The following is a 27,199-nucleotide window of genomic DNA, read 5'->3' on the forward strand; positions in this document are numbered from 1 at the left end:
CATTCCCTGGAGAAGGATGTCATGCTTGGTAGGGTGGAGGGTTGACAAAAGAAGGGGAGGCCTTCAACGAGATGGATTGACACAGTGGCTGCGGTGATCGGTTTAAGTATAGCAGGATCATGGAGCTGGCACGGGATCGGGCAGTGTTTCGTTCTGCTGTGCATGGGGTCGCTATGAGTCGGAAACGACTCGACGGCACCTAACAACAACAACAACATCAAAATAACAGGACTTTAAATCTCTGGAAGCAGTAAACTAATAAACCGTAAGGTGAGGGATATTTCATCCATGAAATTACTTCTCCCCTTGCCCTTTTCCTTAATTAGGTCATTATGTAATTTCCCTTTATTTTTAATAGCTAAATCTGTGCTGTCCAATACAGTAGACAACAGCCACATGAGGCTAAAACTAAATAAAATTTAATTCAGTTGCTCAGTCACACTAACCACATATCAGGTGCTCAGTGGCAATGTAGGCTAGTGGCTACCATATCAGATGGCACAGATACAGAACACTTCCATCACCACTGAAGTCCAGAGCTAGTCTGGACTACAGAATCACAGTGTATAAATGTGTATTGTCACATTTATTAGTTTTATCTCCTCTTCCCTTAATTGATGAAGCTGATGAGTGAAGCTTGTTTCTTTTAAAACATTAAGCTATTTTTTTCACTTGCACAGACTTGTTTGCTCTCCTACTTAGTGGCTTTCTGTTGAGATCAGATCCCCAAGCTGACTAAGTTAATGGATTTTCTTAATTAGGGAAGTAACAGGATATAAAAGATTGATTCCGAGAGCTTCTAGCCTAATTGGAAATATAATCGGTTGTGTTTTGCCAGATGTCATTTCAAGAAAGTCTTTTTCTTTTAAGATGCTAAAGAAAACCCTTATGGTGAGGATGACAATAAGAGCCCATTCCCCCTGCAGCCCAAAAACAAACGCAGCTATGCCCAGAATGTGACTGTCTGGATCAAACCCAGTGGCCTGCAGGTAACATTTTCCTTTCTCTGGGGACAAGAAGAGGGATTCTGGCAGGCAGACAGACCTTCGATTTGATTTTCCTCTCCTCTGATACTTAGTAAATTCATTTACTTCTAATGTTCATTATTTACAAAAAGGATTTGAGGTGGCCTACAGTAAAACACATATATAGCAAAATCATTTTTTATAAAATTTAGAGCAGAAAGGAACCTTATAGAGGAAGAAGGGGACAGTTGTGCCAGGAACCTGAGGTAAAACAGTAATTGTATTAATTTGGCTCTGAGCTTCCTGAAACCAAGGTTAAAAAAGAAACATATTGGGGTATATAGTTTTTCTTATCTGATAAAAGGAATCCTGTCAGTTCTTCTAGAGAAAAACATTTCCCTGGCATTGTATTTTTATGTAAGTTTTACACAGTGAGACATTGAATAACACAGTGGATGTTATCTTTTAACAGTTTTGCAGAAGATGCAAAAGTCTCTTTACAGGGTTATTTCTTCCATCTCCACAGTAAATCCCAAGGCGTAGCATTACATTATAATTCAACTAAAATACTTTTATAGGAATCTAAGATACCATTATCAAGGTATGCAGGGTTCAGGTGAGATACTCAGTGACACTTCTGCTTCCATTGACATAAAATCATTAATGACTGTTTTTTTAAAAATCACTTCTTCTTGAGCCTTTTTTTCTCCTTTTAGCCCATATTGTTGTTCTTTGATGAGTCCAACCTAAGCCAATTAAGAGGCAGTAAAACCACCTGACAAGAAAGAAACTTTTGTAAACCGTATTGTCTTTTCTAGCCCCTTTCCATGGAGACTGAACCACATCCTGCCATGACTAAGGGGACAGAGACCTCTTCTTTTTGTAGGGAAATCTCTTTTCCATAATCCCTGACCCTAGTATATCCCTGTCAGAAGGATAATTCAAACCATTTCCATTAGCGGGTATAGCTGAAATTTGTTTTTTAAATTGTTTTGGTCTTCGGTTTGTTTTTATGAGACTTACAGGCCATTTAGTTCCTTTCTGTCATCAAGGGATTTCTTTTATCATCAAGCCTCTTGAAGGAGAGAAACGCTTTGCTAATGTTGAACAGAACATTGAAATGAACTCAGAGGAGATCCATAGTACCTCTGTTCTCATTTCCGTTTCTTTAAATATTTTGAACCATCCTGTTATTCTTTCCGCTTTTCACCACAGAATTGTAATGTCAAATTCTTTCCACCTTTTATAGACAGATGTACAGAAGATTTTAAGAAATGCAAGGAAACTACCTGAAAAAACACAGACGTTCTATAAGGTGAGAATGTCAGAAATGGAGTGAAAGAGATGTGTTCCAAAGATAAATGATCACAGTAGTAAAAGTGCATCCACTACCCAAACTTTCTGTGAGAGTCTTTCCAGTCAGACTTCTGACTCCTCCATGGCCTCCTCCAAGCATGTTCATTTGTCATTCAGTTTGAGGCCCAGTCAAGAGAGGCACCAAAGAGTTAAGAGCCCTCTGAGGTTTGGGGCAAGGAGGGTAGTATCCTCCTTAGAGATAAGAAGAGTAAATGAAATGGTGTATGACACCGTATTTGGCATAAATGCTTATTACCTGTGATGACCTGTGTTTTTCAGTCAACACCTCTGTAAGAGCTACTTCCCACTCATCTGCTTATTGGTGGCTTTGAACAAGCCCTTGTTCAGATAAATATGCTCACTAAATTTGAGGTCAAGGAGCATTTATAAAGCATGTATGGAAAACCCATTTCAGGAGCATTGATGTCGTTTCAGGAGCTGAACCGTTTAAGAAAGGCTGCCTTGGCCTTTGGTTTCTTGGACCTGCTCAAAGGAGTGGCCGACATGCTGGAAAGGGAGTGCACACTGCTGCCAGACACAGCCCACCCTGACGCTGCCTTCCAGCTGACCCATGCAGCCAAACAGCTCAAGCTGGCCAGCACCGGCACCTCTGAGTACGCTGCTTATGACCATAACATCACACCTTTACAGACAGACTTCTCTGGGAGCAGCACTGAAAGAATGTGAAGCTGACCTTTGGGAGCCTTCTTTCTCATTTCTAGAGTGAAAATGCTTTAGAGTCAAAACCTTTTCAGTCTGTTCACCTCTGGAATAGCCACCTGACGACCTCTCTGCAGCTGCCTCAGAAACACCATTTCTTGGTTTCAGTGACTCTACCAGTCTGAGAAGGATTTTGAAAGGTGGTTGGCTAGTTAGGGTTAATTGTCATTTTCTGGGGCTTAGAATCCACAGATTCTGCTCCCTTGATGGGCACATCTCCTGAGAAGCATGAATGGCTGACAAGCACAGGGCTTCCCATTTCCTCAGCAGGGTCCCTCTGGTTTCCTGAAAGGTATCATCTCTTCTCTTCAATTTTCTACTACAGTATTTTCAAGCTTCTGTCCCTGGAATAAGCAACCCAGATCATTTAGAGAACTAAGTACAAGACCAGCTCAGTTTCAGAACTTTGCTTAGAAGTTGGGCAAAATGTGATAGTAACTCTTAGGTGCTTTTGGTATATCTTGAGATACAGACTTTTAATCAGAAATCATAAATGTGTAAAATGGTTCCCATTTCTTTAAGTTTTTGGGTTTGTTTGTTTGTTTTTTTAAGTGAAAATAAAATACTGATTTTCTATAGTTTCACTGTGAAATTAATGAGCATTTTGCCTTTTGGTCTTACCTATCACTTGTATATAATTTCAACTTCTTAAGTGGCACAGATTTATAAAATCCTGTTTTCTTGGGTTCTATACTGACTTCCTTATTCAGAGTGATTAAGTTGCAGTGCCAGGCTGTAGTTGCTGTCCATGATTCCAGTTCATGGAAACCTCATGTATGTTGGGGTAGAACTATGCTCCATAGGGTTTTCAGTGTCTCATTTTTTCCAGAAGTAGATCACCAGGTCTGCCTTTCTTGGGCAGACGAACCTCCAACCTTTTCGTTAGTAGCCGAGCATGTTTACCATCTCTACTACCCAAGGACGCTGAGCCAGGTTCATACCAGCTGTTTTAACAGATCACTGAATTCCAAGTCAGTTTTGGTTCCAGTCCATCAGCCAGGTTCACGATCTTAGGCAACATAACTTTTCCAAGGTTTGAAAGATTTTCAGATTGCTCTGTGGACCTCCTAAGGTAGACTCCCCCAGGCCTCTGGGCCCTTTACCGCCATTTCAACCAAAACAACCCATTTTGGTTTAATATGCTGAACTGTCTGAAGAAAGGACTTCATCACTAACAGTTTGAAAATCATTAAGCTAAATGATACTTAGACACGTCATTAAGATTTTGATTGTAAATATTTTAATAGAAATACACAATCTTTTGCTTTCTCAGACAGCAAGAAAGGGGTTTGTAACAATCACTAAAAACACAGGATGCAGCATAATCTACTGCAAAGCAAATCTGCCCAATTACACACAGGAAACTCAGCTGAAAGAACATCAGAAGTCAGGACAAACAAGTGCAGACAGGAAGGTACAGGCATGCAAGATACCCCTCAGTGCAATGGATCAGCCAGCCTATGCTAACCAAATGTTTTAGGTTAAGCCAAGTTTAGAGATCTAAACACTGCATAACTCATTGAGTATCCTTTCCCCCAGGAACAATGGGAATGGTACAGAAACTATCATAGCGTAAATTATTCAAGTGTTACATCTAACACATTTTACTTGGAATGTTTTGGAGAAAACTGCTGCATTTTTGAATAGACAAATTTCAAAATGTCTAGTTGGTTGGTTGTGTTTTTTTTTCCTTCGAGTCCCCCTATTGGTATTTCCTGCCAAGAATCCTGGTTATCTAGCTAAATTCCTATTTTTTCACTGCCCTACTGCAGACAGGTGAAAAAGTCAATCTAATAGCAGAATAAAAGGTATTTTTCAGTTCTACTCAAAAACAGTCCCTCCACTCACTCTGACAGGTACACAGTCAATGGACTCAGCTAGTACAGCAAAAAGAAGACTGACTCTTTAAAAGTGTTTGTTCACAGCTTAAGACGGTTTTGTGAGCATGCTTAGTCTGGCCTATTTGAATGTCTCCAGTTTGCCACAGGCTGCATTGCCAGCAACTTACTGCCAGTTTGACCCATGTATTTATGTTCTCTTCTGATCCCTGATGCCATGAGTTTGGAACACTTTTTTATCATCTCATTGTTTCCCAAATAATGTTTCATCTTTCTCTAGTGTTGAAAAATAGTAGTAAAGTAAGTGATCATGGTATTCCAAGGTTCTGATTGGTTTCTCTCAAATTATCCTGTGCTGCTTCACCAGTGCCCACATAGTGGTAAGCACTGCGATAAGCCATTAGGCCAGAAGATGTCAGATTTCGTATAGGTTCTCTAGCCCCACATTGACACGATAGCCCCTCAGTGACTTGAATCTAATTTGATTATCACAAGGTTAATGCCACCTCACTTGCCAAGTGACCCACTGAGTACAGAATATATTAGAGGTCCTGCCCGAGTCATTTTCACAGCCTCCTATAGAGCAACATAGTCTTGCTTTGTTTCACATGCAGTAGCTGAGAAGAACCAGTCTCAAATATGAGAATGGCCAGTACCTTGTAAGGATGACACTGAAGAAATACTCTTGGCCCGTATGACACAGACTGACTAGACGAGTGGGGTGGGAGTGGGGCTGAGCCTTTGTTGTCACTAATTGAATACACAGGAATGAACCTGTCATCAGATGTCAGGAATCCATGTCATGCAAGCACTACACTAAGATAATACAGTAAATTCAAGAAAGTTACTAAGGAAAAGGAGAGCCTCACAGAGAATTTAATTATTTAACTTTAAAAAAAACTTTTACATCAGTACAAGAAAGTAAAACTGTAAGAATCTCAGACAAGCCTCTAACTGGTAGAAGCCACCCAAATCTCTTCTTAATGGATCTTTTTCTTTTTTTGTCCATAGCGCCGCCTGCGCTGTTTATAAAGGTGACGGAAATTTATGTATAACCCTGAAAAAGAAAAGAGGGTGAGTAGAAATGAGAATCTTTGTCTCTATTTAACAAAGCTTTTGGCGTCGGGACAGTAGCTCGTTGTCTGTTTCTCATATTCTCTGGCTCCAAGCTTATTACAGCTGCTCAGAAAGTACAAAGTAGAAAAATTACTAACAGTGACCTAGAGACAATTCATTTTTTTTTCCCTGCTGGGTTTACAATGTAATTTTTTCCCCATATTTTATCATGAAAATTTTCAAACACAAAAGTATGAAATCATTGTAAGTGAACACCCAAATAGTCACCACTTAACATTCTAAACTTTTCCTTTTTACTACACTGACTTTACCACGTAATTAGTTATTGGTGGCGCAGTGCCTAAGGCATTTGACTGCTAACCAGAGGGATGGCAGTTCAAACTCCACAGAAGGACGATGGGGCAATCTACCTCCATAAAGATTTACTGCCTCAGAAACTCAATGGGGGTTGCTGTGAGTCAGAATCAGCTGAATGGCAGTGGGTTTTGGTTTTTTTAATACGCCTAGCTCTCTGAACACTTGCTCTAGGGGAAGACCTGTCATGCGCAGTCACAGGGAGAGGCCCTACACCAAGAAACTACAGCCTCCTGTCAGAAAACACACAAGTAAGCTTGGAAGAGATCCTCCAGCCCCAGTCCAATATGCAGAGAATCAAGCCCCCCCATACAATCTGACTGACACCTCATGAGAGATCCTGTCCCAGCACAGCCCAGCGAGGTTGCTTCCTGATCCTCAGAAACTGTGAGATCATAAACGCTTATTTCAAGCTGCTACATTGTGGGGTCATTTGTTACATGGCAATCAGTAACTAATGAACTATTTGCTTCTGCATCCTCTGTTGCTGAGAAACCAGGCAGCCATTCTTATTTAAAACCACTTCAAGTCTTTTGTGAAATAAAGCAGAAAAAATAAATGACATTAAAATGTGTTTGATCCTTATCTAAAGCAAATAGTCCTTATAATTGGAAAATCTTTTAAATCTTTCATATTTGTGATAAATGAGGCTTCTTTTTCCCTTACGTTCTTAGTTTTTATGCAATAAGGCAAGAACCTGTGATTTACTATAAAAGTAATAAATAAGCAAGCAGGTTTTGTAATGACAAGCTGCAGGGCTTTCCCGCTGTTGGGTCAGTAACAGTCTCTGACACCCCTTGGCTGCTCAGAAGCCTTACTGCCTGCCTCTTTCCTTGCTGTCAGCTCTGTTACCACCTCCTTAAACTCTGGATGAGGGAGGAATGTGCTAATGAGGTTAGTAAGAGTAAAATGAACTTACTCTGTTTTAAAAGCGCTTCTTACATTGTTCTAAACAAGAAACAACTTGTAGTGTCTTCCTAAGGACCAAGACCACACATCAAGAAGATAATTCAAGAGATATGGCAGGAAATATCTCATATAAAGCAAATTCTTCTAGTAGGTCTGTTTGCAAAGTAATCTTTTGCACTATTGGAAATAAAAATCCCAATAAGGACTTTAAAAACTCTAAATCATTTAAATCTACCCTCTAAGAAGTGATATGGAGCTGTAGTTGTAAAGTGGTTAAGGCATTTGGCTGCTAACCAAAAGGTCAGCAGTTCAAACCCACCAGCCGCTCCAAGAGAAAAAGATGAGGCAATCTGTTTCTATAGATTTAGAGCCTTGGAAACCCTATGGGGCAGTTCTACTCTGTCCTATATTGTCAGAACTAACTCTATGGTTTTTGGAAGACGTGATAGGAAAAGTCTGTATTACAGACTCAATACTTACCTAAAAATAATATGATAAGATAAATCTGAAGAAAAAAGGAAAATCTAACTTTAATTTTGACAGGATATGGCAATGTGAAACTGAATCTTCCTGTTTCATTGAATATTGGAATGGACTGGATCACTGAGACAGCTGGAAGCAAAAACAAGAACTTGTTAAAAGAAAATGAAATAGAGTCTTATCTAGTGTCAGAACCCTCCAATCCCCAGCCCTCAAAGCTCTGGTAGCATAGTGGCTAAGACATTTGCCTGCTAACCAGAAGGCTGGCGGTTCAAACCCACCAGCCACTCCTCGGAAGGAAGGTTGGGCAATCCTACTTCCGTAGTGATACTGCCTCGGAAACCCAAGGAGGGGTTGCTATGAGTCGGGGCCGACTCGACGGCACATAACAACAACAACAAGAAGTGTCAGAACCCTCCAATCCCCAGCCCTCAAAGTTTCAGTTCTGGGTTTTTGAAAATGCTTCACCTTCCCTTCTTACAGACAGTTCTTAGTTTTCTTAGCTGTCAACAAACAGTTGAATGAGGGCTAGGCACATGATCACATAGGGCTTCAGTTTCCTATTCTATAAAATGAAGAGAATAATCCCTTCCTGACTCACTCACCAGGTTATTTGTGAGAATAAAATGAAGTTATCGATATGAACCTGCTTTGTACCTATAAATGAGAAGCATGCAGTATGTGACCACCTAGCTCCTAAAACTTAGAAAACAAGCTACCTTCCTAGATACAAGGAGTATTATGGAAAGAAGTCACTAGAAAGAAATTCTGGACAAGTCCAAGTTAAGCTATAGAACTTAGAATTTCTAAACATACCTTCTGCCAAACATCCCAGAGGATACAGGGGAATCCACACAGAGTAGCGGAGCCACGTGAGTACCTTCCAATCCATGTCAATGCAAGTAAGCATGTAGAAAGGGTACCTATTGAAAATAAGGAATTCAGATATTAAAAGCCACTTCAGGTTCTGAAAGGAGCTCTGGTGGCATAGTGCCTAAGGCATTTGACTGCTAATCAGAAGGTTGGCAGTTTAAAACCACCAGCCACTCCATGGAAGGAAGACTGGACAATCTACTTCCATAAAGATTTACTGCCTCAGAAACCCAAAGGGGATCAATGTGAGTCGGAATCAACTTGATGGCAGTGCGTTTGGGTTTTTTGGTCAGGTTCTGAATGCAACCTTAGAAAACGAGGGTTTTCTCAATCAGATGCACTTATTCAGAACAGAATTATAATCCTGGACTATTAGTCGCAACGTACCATCTTGCTACTCTCCAATTTGTCAGAGTATGTGAACTCTCTTTAATGTCAGCCTAAGTTTAAGTCTCAAAGGAATCCTCTTTGGAATGATTCATATGAACTAGGCTCTTAGAAGCTTTCTGGCTTTATTCCTAGCTCTGATCTATTTTCCAGGTGGATAAGGCTGTCAGACTTTATGAAATGAATTGTTATCAAAATTAAAATATACAAAAAAAAATTTTAAATATACAAAAGACCACTAATCTAGAATCAGACATACATTTAAGAGAGAGATCATAAGAAAAGAAATGCTCCTTCCCAATGAATGTTAACATTAAAGTCCTAAAATCCTTTTCACCTTTATATTTAGATAGATTAGAAGATACACAAGGTGCCGTGGAATGGATACCCGTCGATGTTAAGGCATACTCTAAGGTTGCTTCAGTCTAGCCTCCCTCGCCACTGTTAACTCCACCAAAATACCACCAAACCCAGATCTAATGGGCCAATTCGCAAAATCCTTGTTCCATTTGATTGAAATTGGAAGAAATATGGAGTACATATGGTTTAATAAAAAAGAATACATCTACTTTAAATGGTACTATTTGTTTTATTTAAAAAAAAAAAAAAAAAGATATTTCTTCTATTGAGAATGGAAGACCATTACTTCAGTAATTGTGTAAAGTACAATCACCATTTGTACCATCTCTTCTAGAAGGTCAGTCTTGAATAGTTCGATCCAACCTGAACTGCTCCTTCAACTCCATGTTTCTTCAGCCCTTGCAAGAATTTTTCCATGTGAATGAGTCCTTTCTTTCCAATAAGCCAGCAAGATCCCGAGGGGGAAGAGGGTCTCCCCTTCCTCTGGTTCTCTCCTTCTGCTCCCTAGTGCCCAAGCTGGCACTATGATCCAACAACTGTTTTTTTTAAAAAAGAAAACCTGTCCCAACTTTGCACATATATCCAGCTAGAACTTTCCACACATTTAATCTTATTTCCAAACCAAATGAGACTCTGGCTTAGACAGCAACTCCCCTAAGAAGAGAGCTGCCCCACAGGCATTTAAACAGTATCCTGGCATTTTTACCTACCTGAAAATTTCAATTGTGCTCCACAGGTAAAACACAAAGAAAACTACAGCTCTGTTTTGCATTTCTTCCATGGTGCCAAAGATGATAAACAAAATGAAATTTCTTCCAAGAAGCTATTAAAAGGACCCAAAAGAAAGAAACAAGTTTTTAAAATGCATACAAAAACCATATTAATGCCTTATCTGAAACCTAACCTCACTAAACTCAAAGTAAATGGACAAGATTGAGCTTAACGAGTTTAATCTTCAGTTTTAGAATAAGTTAAAGTACCCAAACCAGTCTTTCTAGACAAATAGGTACACATTGGGTATGTGTATGATGGTGTAACTATAAAAATATAAATAATATATCTTGAAAGTATACACATACATCCAAACATGTAATTTAGAAAACACTGACAAATGAACATGTGTCTCCATAACCCACTTAGGACATAGACTAATACCAGTGTGGCACTTCCTTAAGTAACTACTATCCTGTGTTAATAATCCCCTTATTTTTTTATAGGTTTCATTCTGCCTGTTTTTAAACTTTTTGAGATCATGCTGTGTGATAATTCTAAACTGCTTCTGGTTGGTATTATGTTTCAGAAATTCATCCATGTTGATGCATGTGGTTACAGTTTGCTCATTTCCACTGCTCTAAGGTATTCTAATATATGAATAGACATTCTACTCCTGATGGATGTGTGGGTTGTTGTCTATTCCGTATGACTCTCTCTGTACCTATATAGCATGGTATTAGCTACTGAATGCTTATAATGACTTGTTTTCTTGTAGGGCAAGTCCACAACTTCGGTATTTCTTCAAAAGAAAATTCTTGGTCCTTCGCTTTTCCATATAAACTTTACAATTTTCTTGTCACGTTCCAAAATTTTTAAGGTTTCCACTGAAATTGCATTTAATCTATAGACAAATATGAAAAGAACCTGTATCATTCTAGTACTGAGTCCTATAATTCAAGAAAATTAAAAGTCTAATATATTTACTTTTTGTGTTCTCTATTCCTTCTTGCAAACCTTCCATATAGGATCACTTTCCTACTACCTGAAGTATTTCTCTTCCAGAGGGAGGCAACTGATGATAAACTCAGTTTTCTTTTTTTGAAAATGTCTTTATGTCACCCTTATTATTTTAAAAAATAATAGGGTCAGCAAACTATGTCCTGGAGATCAAATCTGGCCCAACACTGGTTTTTGTACTTGTATTGGAACATACCGAATCCATCTGTTTACATATTGTTTATAGCTGCTTTCCCACTACAGTGACAGAGTTAAAAAAGTGAGCAAAGACCATCAGACCCGCAATGCCTATATATTTTAATGTACATAAATCTTAATATACATATATTTATTTATTTATATGTAATTTATCTGTCCCTTTAAGGAAAATTTGTCAATGTCTACTCTAGACTTCCAAAATGGTTGTTATTTTCTTCCAGTACACTGAAGACATCTTTCCTCTATCTTCTGACTTCCTTTCTTGCTGTTAATAGTCTACTGTTACTACTTTGAAGGTATTTTGTCTTTACCCTCTATCTAACTACTTTTGATATCTTTTTGTCTTTTGTATTCTGCAGTTTCACTCTGATGTCTCCAGGGGTGGATTTCTTTTTATTTATCCTGATTTGGATTTATTATGCTTCTTGAATCTATGTTTTGGCATTTTTCATCAGCTCTGGTGAATTCCGACATTATCTTTTCTAATCTCTCCCTCTATCCCATTCACCTAGGAGCTCTGGTGGCGTAGTGCCTAAAGCATCTGACTGCTCATCAGAAGACTGGCGGTTCCAACCCACCAGCCACTCCTCAGAAGGAAGGTTGGGTGATCTATTTCCGTGAAGCTACAACCTCGGAAACCCAAGGAGTGGTCGCTATGAGTCAGAATCAACTCAATGGCACTGAGCTTGGTTTTGATTTTTATCCCATTCACCCTCTTTTCTTCTGAGTTACTATTAGACATATGTTCAACCTTCTACTCGATGCTTTTATCTTTAACAGCTCTCATATTTTCCTTTTATCTCTTTGTGCTTCATTGTGTTCATTTCTTCGGATCCATCTGCCAATTCACTCATTTTCTTGGCAGCTGTGTCTAATCTACTATTAAAACTATTTGTTACATTTTAAGTTTTGATTACAGTATTTCTCATTGATAGACATTCTACCATCTCCTTCTCAGATCTGCTTATTCTTTATAGATATTGTTTCCTGCTCGAATAATCAGTATTCTTTTCTTCCTTTAAGTATGATTATAGGCAGTCCTCGGATTATGAATGAATTCATTCCTAAGTATGTCTTTAAGCTGAATTTGTATGTAAGTCAGAACAGTTAGGTATGATTGTATTTCATGTCAGTCAAATGTTTGTCTCAGTATATAGTATATAGTGTACCTTTCTATACAGAAAAAAAGAAACACTTCCAGATGCATGAAAGCATCTTTAACATAATAATAATGTTTTGATGCACATCATAAATTATCACCCATTTGTTATTATAAACTAAATTATCACCCATTTGTTATTATAAACCACTGCATATACCTCAGGCTTTTAACATAATAGGCTTTACAAGAGTTAGTTCATAACGGCAGGTTGCATGTAACTCGAGATATTCCTAACTCAGGGACCACCTGTATCTTCTCTTCTGTATCTGATCGTTCTAATATCTGAAACCCTTGTGGATCTGTCTGGGCAGCCTGTTGTTTCTGCTGGCTCTTCTTCACAGTGTTGTGTTTCCTTGGTTTCATAATCTTTGACTGGAAGCTGTTCATTTGCCTTGGAAACGTATCTGCAGCAGTTCTTTGAGGCCTGCGTAAAGGTGGTTTCTTCTAGAAGAGATCTGTGTTTGCCTCTGCCAGAGTCTAAGGCAACAGCAATTGAGGATCACTTTGAATAAAATTCATAACTTGAGAATTTTTGAACCACCCAAGTGGTATGAACTTGTAACTCAAACTCATATGGAAGATAAACTTAGGCTATGAATTAATTCTTAAATTATTGCTCCTCTTCTAGCAAGACCATCATCTGAGACACAAAACTGCCCTTGTAGACGGCAGGGAGGGGAAGGTCAAACTTATTTCTAAGCCATCTTTACAGGAAGCTCTTTCTGTTCTCTGATTTATAGGGAAGTAGACTCTACTTTAGGCAAGCTCTGAATTTTTTATCTCTTGTACCTTTCAATACTATAAAATTGAAGTTTACTTTTACATGGGTTTGCAAATCCCCTTATGGCAAAAGTCAATGTCAGTGCTCAGCTTATCTCTGTAGGTTTTAGCTTTCACTTAGTTTTTGACCTGTTCATCAATACATTTGAGATTTTCCTCAGTTTCTTATCCAGTGTTTATAGCATGAGAGTTCATTAGGCTACCTAGTTTGCCTTATTTCCTGAAACAGAATCCTCTAACCCTGTTTTTATAAGCCAAGTAAACAAATACTGGTTATTACTCCATGATTACTTTATAGCAGTAGATGTTTTTCACTAAATTTCTTTGGCTAGATATTGAGCCTCTTACTCTTTGATCTTTTTCAAATGGCAATGGAAAGAAGGCTGCATGTTCTCTCACTTTCACCCTAGTTTCCTGTATTGTTTTCTACTTACTCTATCTTGGTTCTAGGAGGAATAATATTCTAGTTGTTCAGGTCCCCAAGGACAGAGGCTACTTCCTAATCTTCTGTGCACCTGTTAAGCCCTCAATATATGTTAAATGACCCAGTCAACCTGCTGTGGTAAATTCAGCTCCTATTTCCAATCAAAATAAGCTCTCCTCAGGCCAAAGCATTGCCCAAATCTAGAAGGCTTCACTTACAGTGTATTCTATGTAAATGGCACTCCCTGGAGCCATGCTATAGGATGATACTGAACTTGTCCCTGTCATCTTGCCCTAAAAATTCTCCTTGAATGCTTATTTATAATAATCCTTGATATACAAAGAATATTATCGCATATTAGTGGGTCATCTACTATGCTTCTTTTATTTTTTTGAACCAAACAAAAACAGCTTCCTTCAGAAGGCAGACAACCCAGAAATAAGAAGGTTATTATATATTAACACTTTTGTCTTGCAACTGATACTGTCAGAATGCCAGCACTGGTATACAAAACAGATGGACCTATAAAAACAGTATTCCAGGAAAGACTGACCGAGAATCACCTGGTTTCCTTAGAGTTTGTGCAGGTGGTATTTAATGGTATGCAATCATACAGCTAGGGAACAGAGTGAGGAGGTTGACTTTCATACCCTGTTCCTGATAAGAATTTTCCAGAAAATAGGAAATAACATAGGTAAATTGGGAAGAGCCTCCTTCATAATTAGAAAGAAAACACCAAGTGAAAACAGTTGCTAGATATCTGACAGCCTTCATCTACCCAAGGCAGCTGAAGACCCTGTACGTTTCTGTCTAAGGTGATAGATGGTAGGTTTTTCTGCTCCTGCCTAAAAAGCAAGTTTCTCCAGTTTTAAAGCTCATTTTAAAACTTTGTGATTTCATAAAGATGTTTACAACAAAAGAGACCTGACACAGAAAACATCTACTTTGGAAAATATCCTCAAGGTTTAAAGTTTTCCACCTTGTTCAGAAAAAGCAATGTTACTCCTATGCAAATAGATATTCTTAACTAATTGAGACTTCTCAACCATTTGTAGCATACCTATACTAGCTAAAAGCTGGAAACTTTCATTCCCCACCCTTGAGCTCAGCTACTCAGTACCTGTAGAAGAGAAGGCATCACTGGTGACTTAGTGACTCCAAGTGCTGCATTGATAGTTTCCACCGCTGCCAGCATCTGGCAGAAATACATCATATCAGCCACGGTGTGAAATGTGTCATAGAAGGACTCTATGGGCACAAATAAACAGTAGGGATAAATCAATTGGCAAATCCAACAGAATAATTTCTCAAACCAGATAATTCCTTACATAAAAGGAACTTTAGAAAAGGTAAGCAAAAGTGAGATTCAATCTTACTATCCAACTAAGTTGGAAGAAAGCAGGACCCTAGGGTCATATGGAGTAAACTCTACTGGTTACCAGAAAGCTAACACTAAGTCCTTATACTTTTCTCAGTTTTTAAAGGCAAGAAAAAAGCACACCTAGATTTCATTTAAAGGTGCAAACACCTAGAATTAGAAAACCAAAAGAGAAGAACATGCTCAACATTTCTCAAACTGAAAGAACTGAAGAAATACTCAAGGCTCGAGTTGAAATACTGAAGGGCTCTATGGGCAAAATATTGAACGATACAAGAAGCATCAAAAGAAGATGGAAAGAATACAGAGTCACTGTACCAAAAAGAATTGACCAACGTTCAACCATTTCAGGAAGTAGCTTAAGATCAAGAACCAATGGTACTGAAGGAAGAACTCCAAGCTGCACTGAAGGAACTGGCAAAATACAAAGCTCCAGGAATTGACAGAATATCCAGTGAGATGGTCAACAAACAGATGCAGCATTAGAGGCTTTCACTCATTTATTCCAAGAAATAAATGGAAGACAGCTGCCTGGCCAGATGACTGTAAAAGATCCATATCTGTGGCCATTCCAAAGAAGGATAATCCAACAGACTGCAGAAGTTATCAAACAATATCATTAGTATCACACACAAGTATAATTTTGCCGAAGATAATTCAAAAATGGATGTATCAGTATATTGATAGGAAGCTGCCAGAAATTCAAGCCAAATTCAGAAGAGGGCATGGAACAAGGAGTATCATTGCTGATCGCAAATACCAAAAAGATGTTTACCTGTGTTTTACTGATTATGCAAAGGCATTCAACTTTTATTGACTATGCAAAGGCATTTATCTGTGTGGATCATAACAAATTATGGATAACATTGGGAAGAATGGGAATTCCAGAACACCAAATTATGCTCATAAACAACCTGGACACAGACCAAGAGGTAGTCATTTGAACAGAACAAGGGGATACTGAATGGTTTAAAACTAGGAAAGGTGTGTGTCAGAGTTGTATCCTTTCACCATACTTATTCAGTCTGTGTGCTGAGCAAGTAATCCAAGAAGCTGGACTATATGAAGAAGAACAAAGCATCAGGATTGGAGGAAGACTCATACCACCTGTGATGTGCAGACGACATAACTGTGTTTGCTGAAAGTGAGGATGACTTGAAGCACTTACTGATGAAGATCAAAGACTAGAGTCTTCAGTATGGATTACACCTTTAACATAAAGAAACAAAATCCTCACAACTGGACCAATAAGCAACATTATGATAAATGGAGAAAAGATTAAAGTTGTGAGGGATTTCATTTTACTTGGATCCACAATCAACACCCATGGAAGCAGCAGTCAAGTAATCAAATGATGATGGATTGCATTGGGCAAATCTGCTGCAAAAGGTTTCTTTAAAGTGTTAAAGAATAAAGATGTCACTTTGAAGACTGAGGTGCACCAGTCCCAAGTCATGGTATTTTCACTTGCCTCATACGCATGTGAAAGCTGGACAATGAATAAGGAAGACCACTGAAGAATGGATGGATTTGAATTGTGGTGTGGACAAAGAATAGTGAAAATACCGTGGACTGCCAGAAGAACAAATAAATCTGTCCTGGAAAAAGTATAGCCAGAATGCTCCTTAGAAGCACGAATGACCAAACTTTCACCTGCTTTGGTCATGTTGTTAGAAGGGACCAGTCCCTGGAGAAGGAGATCACGCTTGGTAAAGTAGAGGGTCAGAAAAAAAGGGGAAGACTCTCAACAAGATCTATTGACACAGTGGCTGCAACAATGGGCTCAAGCACAGCAAGGATAGTGAGGATGGGGCAGGACCAGGCAGAGTTTCGTTCTGTGTTACAGAGGGTCACCATGAGTCAGAGCCAACTCAACAACAGACTTTATTCAGTTAATATATACCAAAATCTGTGTATCAGGCACAGTGATAATTCTTTTCACTTCCATTATCTCATTTAATTTAAAGTTAACACCACATCACATATATTGAATCCAATATAGCCTTGTAAATCTCAAAAACTGTACAATCATAAAAGCACACGTGAAAAAGTATTGCTGAATTAAATTTTATGTTGTAAAAATCTTAAGTGCATTTTTTGTTTCTTCTTTTTTAAAAAAATTTCATTTATTTTATTGTTGTTGTTGTTAAGAGTGTACACAGCAAAACATACACCAATTCAATGGTTTCTACATGTACAGTTCACTGACACTGATTACATTCTTCGAGTTATACAACCATTCTCACCCTCCTTTTCTGAGTTGTTCCTCACAATTAACATAAACTCACTGCCCTATAAGGTTCCTATCTCACCTTTCAAGTTGCTATTATCAATGCGATCTCACATAGCCAGCCTTAACTGGATTTATATCTTTAGACCTAATGATTCTTATTCTGAAAATCAATCCTAACTAAAAATTATAAAATGAAATTTAAAAAGTTCTATAAACAATGTTAGGCACTTACATCTGTGACAAATAAATTATAAAAGATTGCACTCAAAAAAAAAAAGGAAAAAAATGTTCTATAAACAAGGTGTACTCTGAAACCTTATTTCTTAGTACATTAACATTAGAACATGAACAGATATATGCATACCCATGTTCATCACAGCACTGTTCACAATAGCAAAGAGATGGAAACAACCTAAGTGCACATCAACAAGAAGAATGGATAACCAAACTACAATACATACACACAATGGAATATTAAGCAACACTAAAGAATATTGTAGAATCTGTGAAACACCACATAATGTGGATGAAATTATGCTGAGTGATATAAGTCAATCACAGAAGGACAAATATTGTATTAGTTCACTATTGTGAAAAGGTTTGTATATGGAAGGCAACTTTCTTTGTTGGTTATCAGAGATAGGGCGGAAGGGGAGGAACACTGCTAAATAAGTAGATACAAGTACTTACTGATTTGGGTGAAGGGAAAGGCAATACAACAAAAGCAAGTGACCAACACAATAATACTAAGGAAAAGGAAGACAGAGACGCGCACAAGAGGTACAGACAACAAAGACAAACCCTTTTACATACACAATACTGCGTTATATGTAATAACAAACATTAATCTAAGGGTAAATAGATGGGTAGACAGGCTGAATGATCAGGTTATGTCCAGGCAAAAGGGGATATACCCATGACCATGTATAAGGTTGGCAAATGATATTTCTACATACATATTTGCATGTGGTGTTAAGAATGTCTATATATATAATAGAACTAACAAGGGACAAAGTTATGATAACTTCTTAGCCATAGTCAACCACCCTGAGGGAGTGAGTAGTTGGATCTGTGGGCTCAGCACCATGGTCACAGGGGACATCAAGCTCAATTGGCATAACATACGACACAAAAACACTGTTCCACATCCTACTTTGGTGAGTAGCAACTGGGATCTTAAAAGCTTGCAAGCAGCCATCTAGATGCAACAATGGGTCTCTCCTCATCCAGAGCAAAGAAAAATGAAGAAAACCAAAGACACATGGAAACAATTAGTCCAAGGGACTAGTAGACCATGCAAACCTCAGCCTATATGACCATGAGACCAGAAGACTAGATGATGTCCAGCTACCACTGTCAACCACTTGGAAAGGGATGACTGCAAGAGATCCTGGATAGAGTGGGAGAACAATGTGGAACAAAACTCAAAATCATTTTTAAAAAGACCAGGTATACTGGTCTGATAGAGCCTGGTGAGATCCTTGACACTATGGGCCCTAATTACTCTTCAGGTCTGGAATTGAACTCACTCCCATGGGTTCCAGCCAAACAATAGGCATACAGGGTGAACATTTACATCAAGCAGATACACTCCTTAGAACAATCAATCATGGGAGAGCAGATGGGTAGTGTTTGTAAAGGGAGATAGCTCAGGGGGTAGGAATGCATAGGAAAGGACACAGGGAAGAGGTAGATATGGGAAAGAAGTGGGAAGAGAGCTGATACATTGTGGAGAACTGCAGTCAATGCCATGAAACAAAATGTGTATAAACTGCTGTATGGAAAATGAATTTGCTCTGTAAGCTTTCATTTAATCACCCAAATCCCAATAAAAAATTCTTTTAAAAAGTTGGACAGTCTAAAATGGTAGTATATCCAACTTGTTAGGATACCACATAATAATTTTAAATGACAGTTACTGCTTACTGAAGTCAGCAAATATGGTATTAATTCTGAGCGATCTATAAAATAATATCCTGTATATCTTCATAGGGATCCTACTTGATATCTTGCTTCCTGCATTCCTCTTTGCTGGGTTTCTCAACTAAGACATGTTATCGTCGTCGTTAGGTGCCACTGAGTCAGTTCCAACTCACAGCAACCCTATGTCCAACAAAAAGAAACACTGCCCAGTTCTGGAGCATCCTCACAATCATTGATTTGCTTGAGCCCTGCGGCAGCCCCTGTGTCAATCTGTCTTACTGAGGATTTTTTTAGGCAGGACAATTCTTTGCTGTATATACTGCAGAAAGTTTAGGAACCCTGGCTCCTTGCCTTCAAGCAGTGCCTCCAAGTAATTGTGACAACCAGAAACACTCTCAAATTGGGCATTTCCACATGCCGCCTGAGAACAAAATTCCCCTGATTAAAATTGGTACAGGGAATCATTATCCACATGTTTAGAATCTAAATTCTCAGTTAGAGGTTCCATAATACCAACCAAACCAAACTCACTGCCATCGAGTTGATTCGACTCATAACAACCCCTCCCTGGGTTTCTGAGGCGTATCTCTACAGAAGTAGATTGATTGCCCAATCTTCCTTCCGTGGAACGGCTGGTGGGTTTGAACCGCCAGCCTTCTGGTTAGCAGTCAAATGCCTTAGGCACTAGGCCACCAGAGCTCCTACAGGTTCCATAGAGAAGCAAAAATTACAGCTGAAAAATTATCCGTAATGAACCACAGCTTATAAAATTAGTGTCCTTTTAAATATCCCTTCCCACTTAACAATGGGCTATTTATCACCTCCGAGTCTTGGTCCATCATTGTTCCCCACTGTCAGCACACAGAATGAATAAATAGAATGCAAACAGAATGAGCAAAGACTGCAAAATGAAATGACCAACTATTAAAAAGGTATAGCATATTCCTGAAATCAAATTGATGATGGAGAACTGTTCTAAATACCAATAGAAGATACTTATGAATGAGGATCTGGCCATTAGGCCAGTTACCAATAAAGATGACACTGTAGAAGCTTCAAGAGAATGGTTTTAAATATGAAATGAATCCAAGAGACCCTTGCAAAAACTGAGAAACCCTTTAATATTTTCACAAAAATTACCTAATTTCTGATCCTGCTGCAAACTCAAATGTGAAGGGAAATATGGATATAATGCTGGATTATTTATTATAATCCATATAATAAATATGGATTAATTTTGTCAGAAAAATTTCACCAACAAATAAGTTCAAAATTTGACTAATTCACCAATTTGCTCTGTAAACTTTCATACAGATCACAATAAAAAGTTAAAAAAAAGTTTTGACTAATTCTTTCTTTTTGAACTAATGTAAATTGCGATTATAATTTAAATGTTATTATATATAAGATAAAAAATATTTGTTTTTATATGTTAAATGTTACTTTTTGAGATAAAATCCCAATCAAACATCTTTGTCACTGTTTACGATGAAAGTCTGATAGCCCTCTTTTTCTTGTCTTTATGCTGACGAAGCAAGCACTCTGATAGCCCTCTTAAGGGGATTCACTTTCAGTGGCATTTTTCCTGGAATATGAGGACTCCTATTCTTTGAAATAGAGGATTATGATTTAAGATTGGCACACAGTTAATAAAAAATCAGATCTTGTGCTTTTTGCCTCTGATTTTATGTATAATTCACTCTTGTTTCAATTCAGGAATATAAACCTGTTTCTAAAATGATAGTTATAAATAATATTATTAATTTTAAATGCTTATAATATTAAGTTAAAAAAACAAGATGTAAAATTATTTATACAGTATGATTATAGTAATTCCTATTTTTTTAACTGCTGGAAAAAAAAGAATAGGATAGTCTACCCCAATCGTCACCCCAGTTTTCTCTATTTTCTAAACTTCTTAAATCAGCATACTAACTTTTATTTGAAAAAAAACTTTTTGAAAAATATTAAAAGGCTCATATGCTAATGAATATGGGCTTAAATAATAGGAGAGGACTTTTTAGTTTCTACACTTTCTGGAGAGAAATTTAGTAGTATACATCATATCCTTAAAAATAATTCCCCCTTTGGAGACTTCCAATAGGATGGAGGAATAGACAGACAAGCGACACAGACCCTCTTCAACAAAGAAAAGGAAAACCAATTGACAGAGATACAGAAGTGCAGTGTAGTAAATTACTTAGTATGGCTTTTCTACCTATAAGTCTTTGTAAACTCCAAGGTGGGATTTGCTATGAGCAACTGAGGAGCTCCTGATTGCTAAAGTTGTCCACCTGGAGTATTTCTGTTGGGAGTGGCACAAAACAATGTTCTGGGAGGTGCCCACTCTCTCTCAAGTGTTTAGAGTTCTGATGCTATGATTGGCTAGTTTGACCACCCTGCCGGGCTCAAAAGGAGGCCTCCTGGAGGCAGAACTCTCTCTGACTGCTGGTTGAGGAAGACGTGCTGCTGAAAGAGACATGCGCTGCTGGGAAAAGAGATGCAAGAGACACGCGTTGCTGAGTAAGACACCGAGGGACATGCACTGCTGGGGGAGAGACTGTGAGAGACTTGGCTGAGGGACGGTGGGCTGGGAGAGAGACTGAGTGTTTTTCCTGAACTTGAATTGTAGCCTGGTGCTTCCCTAATAAATCCCATAATCTGTGAGTTCTGTGTAGCCACTACAGCGAATTATCGAACCCAGGAGAGAGGTGGTGGGTGCTTTGGGAGGAACGGTTGGAGAAAGGGCTGGAGGGAGGCAGCATGTCTGGCCTCGCAGGAATAGGCCTTGGGCTATTGATGGTGATTCTGTCTTCCTCTTGTTGGATTAGAGAGATCAGAACATGTGGCCTCCTTGTCCTTTTTGCAAGAAGATAATCCTGTAGCCCTGAGCTTTGAAAGGAACTATACAGAAGAGGATTAGGCACCAACGAAAACAGTGAATACAGAGACGGTCAGAGCTGCAGACTGTCAGCTACTCTGACAGAACCAACAGCCTGAATATTTCCAAGTGGTGTTGGACCTGAGAAGTGAGCTAAAGATCAGCCCTGGTCACCAAGGACTGCAGGGATGACTGCACTGGTGGCCTATGACTAGGAAGGGAAACAGCAAGGTGGGAGACAACCTGAGCTGTTGACTTTCCACTGTCCGGACGGCGCAGCCATTTTGATTGTTTACATGAGGCAGCCATTTTGGATATTTAAAGTGACTGAGGGCGCAGCCATTTTGAATGTTTACCAGAGGCAGCCATTTTGGATTTTAAAGTGATAACATTCTCATTCAGATTCCAGAGACCTAAGAATAGGCTCTGTTTGCAAAGGTTGGCAGGGATGTACGAGAGTCTGACAACAGGAAAGGAGACAAGTGGTGAGTGTATAAGTGCTGTCAACTAGTGAATAGAGGAGCACAGCACAGTATCCTGCTTGCATAAACAACATACAAAGAAAATGAAAATCATGGGCAAGTCACTCCAACATACAATCACCAATTAAATATAAATACAAAAACGTCACAATGCCTCAGAGACAACAGAACATCACAATCCACACAAAGAATCAAGATAAAGCAGAAGAAACAAAGGACCAGGATACAGATCCAAAACACATCCCTGAGGAAGACGCAGCACTGGAACTCCCTGATAAGGAATTCAAAAAAATTATATTTGAGTATCTTCAACAAATTGAGAGACACACCAAGGAAAACACAGAGAAAACCCTAGAACAATTAAAAGACAATTCAAGAACAAAATGACAAAATAAATGAAAAAATAGAAATGATACAAAATCTACACACAGAAATTCAGAAGATTAATATGAAATCTTCATAAATAGGTAAGACATTGAATGGGCAAAGGAGCAGAATTGAATCAATGGAAGACAGAATTAGGGAGATTGAAGGCAAATACCTGAACACTACTTTGGAAAGGGATAAATCAGAAAAAAGATAAAAACAAAATGAAAAAAGCCTAAGGTTCATGTGAGGTACAATCAAAAGGAATAACCTACATGTAATCGGAATTCCGGGAGCTCTGGTAGCATAGTGGCTAAGGCACTTGACTGCTAATCAGAAGGCTGACGGTTCAAACCCACCAGCCACTCCTCGGAAGGAAGGTTGGGCAATCCTACTTCCATAGTGATGCCTCGGAAACCCAAGAAGGGGTCGCTATGAGTCGGGGCCGACTCGACGGCAAATAACAACAACAACAACAATCGGAATTCCAGAACAGGAAGAGAAAGATAAAACCACAGAGAAAATTGTCGAAGATTTGTTGGCAGAGAAGTTTCCTGGTATGATGAAAGATGAGAATATATCCATTCAGGAAGTCCAGTGAACCCCAAACAGCATAGACCCCAAAAGAAAATCACCCAGACATATCATCATCAAACTCACCAAAACCAAAGACAAAGAAAGAATCATGAGCGTACGATGGGAAAAACAAAAAATTACCTACAAGGGGTAACCAATAAGACTAAGCTCAGATTTCTTGACAGAAACCATGCAGGCAAGAAGACAATGAGATGGTATATATAAAACACACTGAAAGAGAAAAATTTCCAAGAATTATGTACCCAGCAAAATTGTCCCTCAAATATGATGGTGAAATTAGGATATTTCCACATAAACAGAAATTAAAAGAATTTGTTAAAACCAGACCAACCTAACAAGAGATACTAAAGGGAGCCCTTTGGACAAAGAAGCAACAGCAGCCAACAACAACTGACCATTAACACACATGATGACATAACCCAGAAACCAACCCTGCTCCAAAGTAAATATGCCTACAAGATTGTAAACAGGGAACCAGAGACATCAACTGACAGAGGAGGACAACTACAAACCAAAAAGAGGGAAAAAACTGTGTTGTTACAGAACTTCTAGATGGTACATACACATAATGGAATGCTATGCAGCGCTAAAGAATAATGTAGAGTCTGCAAAACACTGCACAATATGGATGAACTTGGAGGACAATATGCTGAGTGAAGTAAGTCAATCACAGAATGACAAATACAGTATTAGTTCACTGTTGTGGAGGGTCAAGGAAAGGTTTATATATGGAGGGAACTTTCTTTGTTGGTTGCCAGGGTGGGAGGGGGGAGGACGGAACACTGCAAAAAAAAAAAATGCATTGACCCCTGTCACTTTAGTTTTGTATATTTCACTGTACATAAATTATATTTCAATAAAATGTATTAAAAAAAATTCCTCCTTTGGTCCTGCAATTTCTCTTCAGAAATTCTTCCTAAGGAAGTTATTAAGGATATGTACAATAATTTAGCTACAAGGATGTTTCCTTGAAAACTGTAACAGTAAAAAGTTCAGAACCAACTAAATGTCTAACAATGACTAGTTTAAATTACTTCAATACACAAAATGTAGTCATTTAAAGTGACATTGCAGAAGTATGTTCATTAACATAGTAAGACATTCATGATGTTTCTATTTGGTGAAAAGTAAAGACTACATACATGGTAATATTTATGGGACAGTCCTAAGTTGTTTTGTTTTGTTTTTAAATACTTGAGTTTAGTAGATACACACTAAGGTACTACAATCTGTTGCTCTCCTGGATAGGATAATGGTAAGGTTTTTTGTTTTTTGGTTTAAATCTTTATTTTCTGATTTTTCTGTAATTAATACTTACTATTTTTATAATTAGAAAAAAAAATTAAATTTTTAAAATAAAACTGTGTTCCTTAGTAGAGGGCTAGACACGTTTCAGATTTTCTAGACAAGTCAAAAAGTATGCTATTGTCTGCCACTTAGCATAAGAAGTCTGACAAGTTTGTGTTTACAAGAAAAGACAAGTACACGTGTGGAGTTTGCCATTCACCAACATCCTTAATTCAAGAAGAGAAAATTGCAAAGAGCAAAAACTATAACACCAGGTCCCAGGTCCCATGTTCTTATCACATCTTTGAGAAATGATAAGGAAGAATTAGGAAAGGGCACACAGCAAAACAGAAATTACAAGCCCTGGCAACTTTTTTTTTTAAACACATGACTCAGATAACTTGGGAGTTTGGGGACTGGATCACCTAACAGTCAGCAGGCTTAACTGCAATACTCAAGATCAATCCAACCATGTTAGGTTAAACCAAGTATTTATGTATTTAAATGTTACTATTTTCATTCCTAAAGAGCTCTGGTAGTGCATTTAACTCCTAACCAGAAGACTGGTGGTTCAAACCCACCAGCCACTCAGAGTAAGGAAGATGGGGCAATCTACTTCCATAAAGTTTTACCACCTTGGAAACCCAATGTGGGTCGCTATGAGTCGGGATTAACTCGATGTCAGTAAATTTAGTTTTTTTTAATTTTCATTCCAGGATCACTTGTAGCAAAGTGGCTAAGTGCTTAGTTGACAATCAAAAGAAAGGTCAGCAATTCAAAGCCACAAGCCAGGAGAAAAATGAGGCAGTCTGTTTCCCTGAAGGTTTATGGAAACCCTAAGGGGCAGTTTTACTCTGTCCTATGGGGTCGCTATGGGTTGGAATCGACTCAAAAGCAATGGGTTTTTGGTTTAATTTTCATTCCATGGAACTTTTATAAACCCATATTAATAACAGCTGCAGGCCTGAGAGTAACTGTCTGAGACTCCTTTGTTTCTTTAAGTAAATTATCTGCAGACCTTTGGTCAGACATGGCTACAAGAGACTGGACATTTGGGAAGAGTTTTTTTTCCTAGCCTATCACTGTGCTCTGCAGAATTTCAATGTGTTGAGATAGTTAGAAAAGCAATGTGAATTTCTAGAGTTAACTACAATTCACATTCTATAAGTCTCAGTTGGGAAATTCTGGGGCTAAAGAATAAAACCTTCTGCAAGACTTCTCTCTTTTTAAAGAGTTCATTATATATTTTTCATCAGTGTCCCTGAGGTGTAAATGTGGAGGTTGTTATGTTGGTCAATGTCTTGGTGTGTAAGTTTTCACCATGATAAAAGTAAAAAAAGAATTTGTTAAATATTTTTCCACTATACATGTTTCCCCATATTTACAATGTTTTAAAAATATAAGTATCCACATGCAAATGATTTGAATATGGTGCATTATCCAGTCCCTCCCTGCCCCTTTTTATATGGATGTGATCAAACTATAAGAACAAATTTGTATATTACTTTTTTTAACCTTAGTATTTTTTCATATTATTACAAACTCTTAAATACTTCTTTATTTGCTTCACAGCATCCCACAGAGTGAACATACCTAATCAATCTCTCATTGACGGCCTTTTAGGTAGTTTATAATTTGTCACTAATATAAGTAATGCCACAGTGCATATCTTTTTGAAAACGATTTTTCTGTAGCTAGGATTATTTCCTTAGGATATATTTCCAGAAATGAAAGAACCAGGTCCAAGGATATGAACAGTTAAGGTTCTTGACAGTTTGCCAAATGATTTTCATTACACTTATATACCCTTCCAGCAGTCTTGGGCATGTCTATTTTTACATCTGCAGTCTTGAACTAGGTACCTTTTTTAACTATGCAGAATTGATCAGTGAACAACCGTATACTATTTTAGTCTGCATTTCCTTCATCATCACTGAGTTAAACATTTTTCTGAATGGTAAATTATGAGAACTTGACTTCTTTCCATGATTATCTGTATATCTCACCCCTCACTGCCATTGAGTCATATCCAGCTCACAGCAACCCCTCCTTGGGATTCCAAAGTGGTATCACCATGGAAGTTGATTACCCAGCCTTCCTTCTGAGGAGTGGCTGGTGGGTTTGAACCACTAGCCTTTTGGTTAGCAGTAAAATGCCTTTTGTTTATTAATCTATTGGGTGGCATTTTCTAATCAATTTATACAAGTTTCTTATATGTAAAGAAACCAACCCTTGACTGCTTTTTGTTGCAATTTTCACCAACTCTCCAACTTCCATGCTATCCCCCAATTCAGTGGGCTATTAACCTTTAATGCTATCTTGTTTAGGGTATTTTTAGATACATGTTGTTGTTGTTGTTATGTGCCATTGAGTCAAACCCGACTCATAGCGACCCCTCCTTGGGTTTCCGAGGCAGTATCACTACGGAAGTAGGATTG

At 38.2% G+C, this 27,199-nt stretch overlaps 2 protein-coding genes across 2 annotated transcripts in view; one reads left to right on the forward strand and one right to left on the reverse strand.

Annotated features, from left to right (window-relative positions):
• INTS14 (integrator complex subunit 14) overlaps positions 1–3,008 on the forward strand; it is a 35,152-nt gene extending 32,144 nt beyond the window's left edge. The window contains exons 9-11 of the mRNA XM_007957626.2: positions 871–989; positions 2,215–2,280; positions 2,757–3,008. Of these exons, the coding sequence (XP_007955817.1) occupies positions 871–989; positions 2,215–2,280; positions 2,757–3,008 (437 nt within the window). The remainder of the gene's footprint in view (positions 1–870; positions 990–2,214; positions 2,281–2,756) is intronic.
• A 2,851-nt stretch (positions 3,009–5,859) lies between these two features.
• Positions 5,860–27,199, reverse strand: part of HACD3 (3-hydroxyacyl-CoA dehydratase 3) — a 43,877-nt gene continuing 22,537 nt past the window's right edge. The window contains exons 7-11 of the mRNA XM_007957645.2: positions 14,735–14,862; positions 10,030–10,142; positions 8,516–8,622; positions 7,700–7,831; positions 5,860–5,936 (exon numbers count right to left, since the gene is read on the reverse strand). Of these exons, the coding sequence (XP_007955836.1) occupies positions 5,860–5,936; positions 7,700–7,831; positions 8,516–8,622; positions 10,030–10,142; positions 14,735–14,862 (557 nt within the window). The remainder of the gene's footprint in view (positions 5,937–7,699; positions 7,832–8,515; positions 8,623–10,029; positions 10,143–14,734; positions 14,863–27,199) is intronic.

The sequence above is a fragment of the Orycteropus afer genome, unplaced genomic scaffold, assembly GCF_000298275.1.
Source record: "Orycteropus afer afer isolate SDZICR_OR568_19922 unplaced genomic scaffold, OryAfe1.0 scaffold00015, whole genome shotgun sequence".
NCBI lineage: Eukaryota > Metazoa > Chordata > Mammalia > Tubulidentata > Orycteropodidae > Orycteropus > Orycteropus afer.